The sequence below is a fragment of the Humulus lupulus genome, chromosome 4 (genome assembly GCF_963169125.1).
Source record: "Humulus lupulus chromosome 4, drHumLupu1.1, whole genome shotgun sequence".
Classification (NCBI taxonomy): domain Eukaryota; kingdom Viridiplantae; phylum Streptophyta; class Magnoliopsida; order Rosales; family Cannabaceae; genus Humulus; species Humulus lupulus.
The window spans coordinates 240,657,775-240,666,124 of NC_084796.1; the positions used below are offsets into that span (position 1 = coordinate 240,657,775).

General features: G+C 31.7%; 1 protein-coding gene across 2 annotated transcripts; it reads left to right on the forward strand.

The window, feature by feature from the left end:
* Positions 1-2,089: 2,089 nt before the first annotated feature.
* Positions 2,090-8,095, forward strand: LOC133831416 (protein MOR1-like). 2 transcript variants are annotated; one of them, XR_009892499.1, is made up of 15 exons: positions 2,090-2,319; positions 2,566-2,642; positions 2,760-2,839; positions 3,335-3,397; positions 3,538-3,664; positions 4,217-4,339; positions 4,451-4,528; positions 4,652-4,810; positions 4,913-5,071; positions 5,187-5,284; positions 5,408-5,564; positions 6,388-6,540; positions 7,212-7,301; positions 7,400-7,471; positions 7,791-7,809. XR_009892499.1 is itself a non-coding variant. In XM_062261689.1 (14 exons), the coding sequence occupies exons 2-14, from the start codon at positions 2,616-2,618 to the stop codon at positions 7,917-7,919; spliced, it is 1,425 nt and encodes a 474-aa protein (XP_062117673.1). In that variant the 5' UTR covers positions 2,090-2,319; positions 2,566-2,615; the 3' UTR covers positions 7,920-8,095. The 2 variants fall into 2 exon arrangements, 1 of the variants encoding a protein (XP_062117673.1); XM_062261689.1 differs by lacking the exon at positions 7,212-7,301 and having other exon boundaries at positions 7,791-8,095.
* The last annotated feature ends 255 nt before the right edge of the window (positions 8,096-8,350 follow it).

Below are 8,350 nucleotides of genomic sequence, written 5' to 3' on the forward strand. Positions count from 1 at the left end.
AACTGGTCATTTTAGTGATAAAAAAATGTTATTAAGAGAGGGGGAGAACATAAACAACATCATAGAACAGCTCACCAAATCCAAAAAAGAAAAAGGAAAATAGAACTGGGACTTCATGAATGAATGGATTATATTTTTTACCATTTTAGACCACTCCCTGAAATCTCACTTTGTCATTCAAAATCTGAATTAGGCTTCAGAGACAGTGAGAGTTGCAAAATATTGTCCTTACTCAGATAAGGTAACAAATAATAGGTTAGTATGGTATCCTCGATTTTTAATTGAAAACGGGTGAGAGAAACAAAATAGTGAGGAAAGTATTATGGAAACTGGAAAGGCTTCTCAGATTAGTTGGGAGCTGATGCCATTGTCTTACATATGAATGGTCTAGAATCTGTGAAACTGAGACACTAAAGCACAGCTAACAAAGAATAGCACCACATTAACTGAACCATTTATTACTCATGTAGAATAAATCCCAATCTTGTTTTGAACAGTGGGGTGTATGTATGTTTATGTTTCTTTGTTTTTGTATTGGAGATATAATGTTTTAGTTTGACGCAACTATCATAGGAGTACAAAACTATTATTTTATGTTAAACTGATTTATCTTATGATTATGATTAAATAAAAAAATTTCACAGCCATAAATGGCTACTATAATATTTGGCTATATTGTTTTTATTAAATGGTCTCCATATAAGTTGGTTCACCATTTTGCAAGAGCCTCATGTTTCCAATCATATCGTGTTCTCAAAAGTGTTGATGTCTTTGATAGATGATTATTATGATTAACAAAGAGAAGTTTTGTTTACTAAAAAAAATGATAATGATATAGCTTTGAGGAGACAAGTTTTATGTACATAATGTGATTAGTTTTTTTTGGCATTAGTTGCTATAATTTGACCTGTGTATAGCTTCTGCAATGGCAGAAGCTCATGCTAATCTAGCTTCTGCTTACAAGGACAGGTGTTTAATAATAATTATAAGGGGTTGCAAGCTTTTTATCTGATTGCATACTGTTTGTTCTTCCATGTTTTAACATAGTGTATTTCTGGATTTTGTATGTACAGTGGACATGTTGAAGCTGCTATAAAAAACTATAAGCAAGCACTTTTTCTACATCCTGATTTTCCAAAAGCAACTTGTAACCTTTTACATACATTACAGGTATTGTGAGAAGTAACTTTACTTTGCATATTAAACTATGTTTTAATTCAGTTTTATTTTTTCTCAATACTGACTGTTATATAAGTCTTTTATGTTACCTAGCATAATAAGTTATTAGTGCTCTAAAAGTCGGGAATGCAACTGAAGTTTCATTGCATCTTCTGTTTCATATAGATTACCTGATGATTTGGTTTTTTTCTTTGTAAACTTGTTATTCACTTGTACTGTATGGTATAGATTCAGATCGCTTTATACGTGCACTGAAGCTTCCTCAAGTCCAGGAACACATCAGAGAACTTAAAGAAAGATTTGCTGGGCGGAAGGTAAATAATATATTTTAAGAATAAGAGTATGCCATGCATACACTCAACTTCCACAACATAATGGGAACATGTATTAATTCTTAAGCATAATTTATCTCACTGTCTAGTTTCCTATGACATGAAGTTTTAGGATAGATGGTCGCTTGATATACTTTGAGACCTTGTTTATGATATTCCTGTTTGGTTCTTTTACTGTAAAGCTATTAGATAATTCTTAGTCCTTACCTTCCTAGTGACACATTTCTATTTATGCTATGATGCATTCCAATTTTCTTACTTAATTTATTTCTGCACATACCTTTTTTCTCTTGATTTCCTTATTGTAAACTTACCTGCCCCCCTCTCTTTCCCTACTTCCTTTGGGGTTTGAAAAAGCTATCTTAAAAGTCATCTTTTAATTGTTATGATGTATTTTAATCTTTTCTTTTCTGGAATTACTGAGCTTGTTTTTTTTCTTTTTTGTTTCTTGATGTTTCCAGTTTTATGGTGCAACAACATTTTTCATTCATAGATCAGACTTTAGTGTCTCCTTGATTATGCTTTATATGAAGGTAAGAGCTTAATGGCTCTTTAGTGCTTGTTTTGTTTTGTTTCAGTATGGAGCTCTCAGAAGGAAAATTGGATTCCAGTGTGGCGGACCTCGAGAGAGAAGCTTACCCTGTTTTGGACGAACTGGGTAGAAATAGAGGACGCTAACATCTATTCTCTTGACAGATTAGTGGGCAGTTAAAATCCTTGCAAATTGTTGCAAGCTTGACAGCAGAAAGAGATGGTGAAATTAGAAAAGCTGCTTTGAATACTCTTGCCACTGGATATAAGATTCTTGGTATGTCATGATTTCAAGATTTTAAAGTATTTTCTAACTTGTTTAAGATTTTGAATTTTTAATTATTGTTCCTTTGAGACATCCCATTTTCTTTCTGCCTGTTTTGTGGGGCTAAGTTTTCTTAGTTTGTAATTTATTTTGTAAGTTGCGTTGTATTAGTTGTTGTTTACAGGGAATGCAATTAGATTTTATCTGTTTAATTTAATATTTTATTGTTAACTGTTAATGACCTTTTTTCCCCATTAGGTGAGGATATATGGAGGTATGTTGGGAAGCTAAGAGATGCTCAGAAAAGCATGCTGGATGATAGGTTTAAATGGAAGGTTAGTATATATTTGAGCTTAGAATTTAAAGTAAGGTAAGCTTTTAAATTTGTTTTGGGATTAAATGATCTGTTTCTATTATCCATTCCATCCTTCTAATGATATTGCATCTTTTAGGTTCGAGAGATGGAAAAATGGAAGGAAGGGAAGCCTAGCGAAGCCAGAGCTGCTTTGAGAATTTCTGTGAGGGAAATTGGGTATGTTTTTTAGCTTGTCTTTTTTATCTTTAGTAGTGTCTCGGTTACTTTTATTATTTCTAATGATGATTATCAACATTTTAATAAAGTATAATATTTTATTTTCTGTCAATTTTTTGTGTAGTTTTATGTTTCTTTCTCAACTGTCTTTTCTTTGAATTGTTTGTCTCATTATAAAGCTTTCTCAATCTTGTTTCTTTTGGTACTTGTGCATATCAAATAAAAAAACATGTTGATTGCTGACGCGTTTAAAAGGTCTCTTTATAGTTAGCTGTGACATAAACAGAGGTCACGTTGGTGCTTCTTCATTCCTGCTGGCTGCACTTATTTGGTTTTCAAATTGTTGCATTGCGTCCAATATTTTTGAACTTGTTTGAGGACATTTACTTTATTTTTATAGCTAAAAAAATTCGTCACCAGGATCTAGAGAGTCCTTTTGATACAAGCCTATTAGACTACTAACTTTGAACTTTTATTTATTTTGATTTATTGTAGATTGGATGTAGCAGAGCAAAGTGGAGAGGTTACACGATCTGTCTCTGGCCCAGTACTTCCAAGGTATTAGAGGCTCCGCATAGTGATCATTTAATTGTTTGTTTTTAATTTTTTAACAAGTGATACAAATTTTACTTGGACATTTCCATCACATCTGTTGGCTTCATTGCTAATTTTCTTTTATTCTATGATGTTGGTATCAGGAAAAACTATGGGAATGCTGACATACATGTGGAGAGACAACTTATGCCCCGTGTTCTTGCTGGTACCAATGGCCCCACTGATTTGAATGAAGCTTTGGATATTATTTCTTTTGGTTCTCCTAAGCAGGTACTTGTGGTTTATATGTACTTTTATATTAGAAGAAATATTAGTTATGAGAAAACTCTAGCTTGTCTCTTACAGTTAATAAGCCTTGTGTTTTGTAAGGGTAAGCTTTAGGTTTTTATTTTTGATTTATCGTAAAGCCAATGGGAGAATTTTCAGTTATTACGTGGAAAAACTAAGTGATAAGTAAATATAATATATGTATGTATAAAAAAAAGAGTATGGTTAGCGGGTAGTGGCTAATTGCTAAGGCTATTAGCAATTATTCTGGTTAAAAAAAGAGTAATTCTTGCAGCTATTATTCCCCTTCCCCTTATATTCTCCTTGCAGCTATTATTCTGGTTAAAAAAGAGTAATTCTTACATTTTGGTCTGATTTAATAATTCAAATGTCTGGCCTCATTGCTATACATTTTATTTGTTATGAAAGCTTTCGTTTGTGTTTGTAGGGTAGAGCAACTTTTTTTATTGTTTATTGTTCCTTTTTCTCTTCTTCTTTGTTATTTTTATTTTTCCAAAATTAAAAAAGTCTTAATATTTGTGTGCCTTTTTGCAGTCTGTTGAAGGAATGAAAGTCGTGTGTCATGAGCTGACACAAGCCACTAATGATCCAGAAGGCAGTGCAATGGATGAACTTATTAAAGATGCAGACAGACTTGTTTCATGCTTTGCAAACAAGGTAGCGCTTTACTCTGTCCTTCCCTGTACTTTAGTTTTTGTTTCTGGGTTTTGCTTCTTTTTTTTTTGGCATTATTGAGGCTTTGATTATGAACTTTTTCCCATAAAATAGGTTGCCAAGACCTTTGATTTCAGCTTGACAGGAGCATCATCTAGATCTTGTAAATATGTTCTCAACACCCTCATGCAGGTAAGTTTGGTTTATGTTGTTGTTGAATGTCTTAATGCTAACAATGTACTCTGTTTTTCCATTTTTTTTATATACCTTACTATAAACCTAACTAGTTGATGTAAAATTCTAATTGATTTTTAGACATTTCAAAACAAGAGACTGGCTTATGCTGTCAAGGAAAGCACTCTTGATAGTCTAATTACTGAGCTCCTTCTATGGCTGTTGGATGAGAGAGTTCCACATATGGATGATGGCAGCCAACTTTTAAAAGCTTTGAATGTTCTGATGCTAAAGATTCTGGTTAAGACTTGCCATTTCATTTCTTCCCTCTTCTTTTTTTCATTTATTCTTATCCTGACTCGCATGTCTTATTTTAGTCTGATTTGTTATTCAACTTTACAGGATAATGCAGATCGAACTTCATCCTTTGTTGTTCTCATCAATCTCTTACGTCCATTAGATCCTTCAAGGTGGCCCTCACCTGCATCAAATGAGACATTTGCTGTCAGAAATCAGAAGTTCTCTGATCTGGTTGTTAAATGTTTGATAAAACTTACAAAGGTAACTTCTTGTTTTAGCTATTTTGTTTACCTTTTTTCTAAAGTTTTTTTTGTTATCTTCTGTTTCAATGGGTAATCTGACATATTTTACAACTTGGCTTGCTTGCTTCTCATAGGTTCTTCAAAGCACTATTTATGAAGTCGACCTTGACCGCATCCTTCAAAGCATCCATTTGTATCTGCAAGACTTGGGGATGGAAGAAATTAGAAGACGGTATACTTTTTTCTTTTATTTTATTTGGAATAACATGCAATCTACTACTATGACTGATAGTTACAATTTGTGATTGCATAATAATTGGTCTCTTCTCTCTTGCAATGTATAAAAACTATTCAGTGCTGGTGCTGATGACAAGCCATTGCGCATGGTGAAAACTGTTCTACATGAACTACTGAAGCTTCGAGGAGCTGCTATTAAAGGTCACCTTTCAATGGTTCTTATTGACATGAAGCCTCAACCAATAATTCTTGCTTACATTGATCTTAATCTAGAGGTAGATTTCAACCTAAACTATTCACTTTCTGCTTTTTGATCATTTTGTTTTAGTTCTTTTTTCCTGACCTCGAAGTAATCTATGTGGATGCCAGTGTGTTTTTCTTTCTATCACTATCTAAAAGTTCATACTTGCATTTTTTTTCATTTATATGAACACACATAGAATTATAAACCTTTCATCTTCAGATGAGCTTTCAGTCAACGATGATTTTTCTGCACACCCTCTTTCTACCCCAAGCAATTTGATACATTTTGTGATAGCCATGACCATTGGTTAAAATATTCTAAGAACTAGCTTGAAGTGTTTCACATTTTATCTCACATTTTCTTTTTCACTTAGCTTGGTTGTATTTGTACTTTGTTTGTTTGTTTCTTTATTGCTTACTCTTTCTTTGGTAAAAACTCTAGGCACTGTTGCTTTCAAAATTTGTTCCTCTGACTTCAGTCCTATTAAATTATACAGAATTCATTTGTGTGCTTCTTTATTTTCATATTCACTACCAAAAGAAGGTTTTATTTGCATCCAATAGCCATGCACCATTTATTTGAAACTATTTTACTAAATGTTATTATCTCTACGAATCAGTTGGGCGTTGTAAGCACCCAAAGCATACTAGAGGACAAAATTTGTAATTAACTTCCTTTTGTAGGCACAATTTGCTCTTTTATTTATTATTATTATTATAAAAATGTCATAGTGATGAAATACTTCATATTTTGTTAATATATTTAAAAGCAATCATAGCCAATTAAAACAGGTTACCATTTAGTGTCTGATTTTTTTTAGCATGAATAATTTAATTTTGTGTGGTATTTTGCAGAAAGCTATAAAAACTGTCCAACCTGCTACTAGAAGAGAAGGGTTTTCTGCCATTCCTAATGTAAAATTGGAAGATGTAGGTGGACTAGATCTTATAAGGAAGGAACTTGATCGATTCATAATTAGGCATTTCAAATACCACGAGAAATTTAAGGTAATTTTGTTATGAAATTTATTTATGATAGCCATTCTACTGTAAATAAGAGTTAGAGTTGAGGTAACATTGTAAAAGTTAGTTTAGCTTTGTTTGTGTTCTTTTCTAAGTTTCTTGTAGTAAATCCTTATGCATAAACCTCATGTTAGTGCTATTTATACTTTCATCTTGATTCTTGTATTTTTGACATTTGTATTCGTTGCTTGTTTCATTTAGTTTGCAACATGAATTGCCTAACATTAAGTTTTCTTCATTATTCCTGAGTGTTATCCTGGTTTCTTCTTTGAAAAACTGTTGTCTGGAAATGAATTTAGATGGTGAACCATAAATGATTGCATTGATCTGGTTTGTTAGTCCTGTACTCCTGTCATTTAAGGGCTACGGTTATGGTTGGAATAGTAGCCTGTTGCTGACTCTTGAGCCAGTATTTCTTAATGGAAATTAAAAAACAAGTACGAAAATGATTGCAAATTTTTTTAAATAATTTTGTTCTCTTTCTTGCTTGGTTTATTTTCAATATTATCGAAAAGATCATGTAGTCTTTTGGCTTTAAAAGTCTAATTGTGATGGTGTCTTTTAATACTACAGTACCCAAATTTGAATTCCAGGTCCCTCTTGTTAATAAATTTACCTTGTATCTTTTAGTAATAGGGTGTTTCTTTGTGTAATAGGGTGTAAGGAAATGAAGCATTGTTTGATTATTTCTTATTTAGATCTGAACAAGTTTTTGGTGGAGTTTTGATGGCTTATTGTGAATTCTGGTATGATTTTTTTTAATAGAGGTTTGGAATGAATTTAGATACAGGAATTTTGCTGTTGGTTTATCTAATCTGATGTTTGCATTTGTGCTACTCTCCAGTGTGTTTGTGACTGGGATGATCATGAAAATAAGTTTATTGAAGTTGAAGGAATTATGAGAAGACAGATAAAGGTACAGTGTTGTTTATTTTTTCATAGTCTTAAGAGATAAAAAAATATTGAATTTTTTTAATTAATGGCATATTTGTGAAGACTTGACATGTGTTCATGTATTGAGGTTTTCTATAAAGTTTTTGCATTTTTAGTTACTGTTTGGATAGCCTCATTTAAAAAACTTATCAAATTACAAAATGTTTGAATTTTTAATTTGTACAATTTAAAAGTTCCTATTGTTAGAATATGCCAAAGTAATGGAGGAATGGACATATATTTCATCTTTCATTAAATATTTCGTACTTGTATTGATGGTGTACTCATTGCTTGCTGTGTAGGAATGGGCATCTGAGCATTGTTCAGCACCTTTTCGAGCTCCTGAGTTGTGGGATTGTCCAAGTAATGCAGATATCGATGAGAGAGCTGATATTTGGTCATTAGGATGCACTTTATATGCGATAATGTGATAATGTTTTTTATCATGTGATTTAAGATTTATTGGTTTAAGTTTTCGGGTCTTTGTCTCCTGAGAGCTATAATATAATTTGATGACAGTGTTGAATGTTTTGAACTAATTTGTGGATTGTTAATACAATGTTGAATGCTTTTTACTTTTTGTTATTTGAAAATCAAGTTCATTTGATGATGCTAGTATATATTAGAAAGCTAATTTTAATTATATAAATAAAAAATAAAAATATAATAGAATAAATTAGTGTTATATAAATGAATATATAATGAGAATTTAAACTTATCTAAATATTAAAATAATACAAAAAATGTGTTATAATATCTATTACAATAACACTTTTTATAAGTAAAGAATTTTGTTGTGTAAACTTCATTATATAACACAAAAAATGTGTTATACTAAAGTGTAGTATAACACACAAAAAAT

Bases quoted from the DNA above. Each gene is read 5' to 3' on its own strand.
- LOC133831416 (XM_062261689.1), top strand. From the start codon at position 2,616: ATGCTGGATGATAGGTTTAAATGGAAG. The intron at 2,643-2,759 runs GTTAGTATATAT...TGCATCTTTTAG, and splicing joins ATGATAGGTTTAAATGGAAG to GTTCGAGAGATGGAAAAATG. The intron at 5,565-6,387 runs GTAGATTTCAAC...GGTATTTTGCAG, and splicing joins ACATTGATCTTAATCTAGAG to AAAGCTATAAAAACTGTCCA.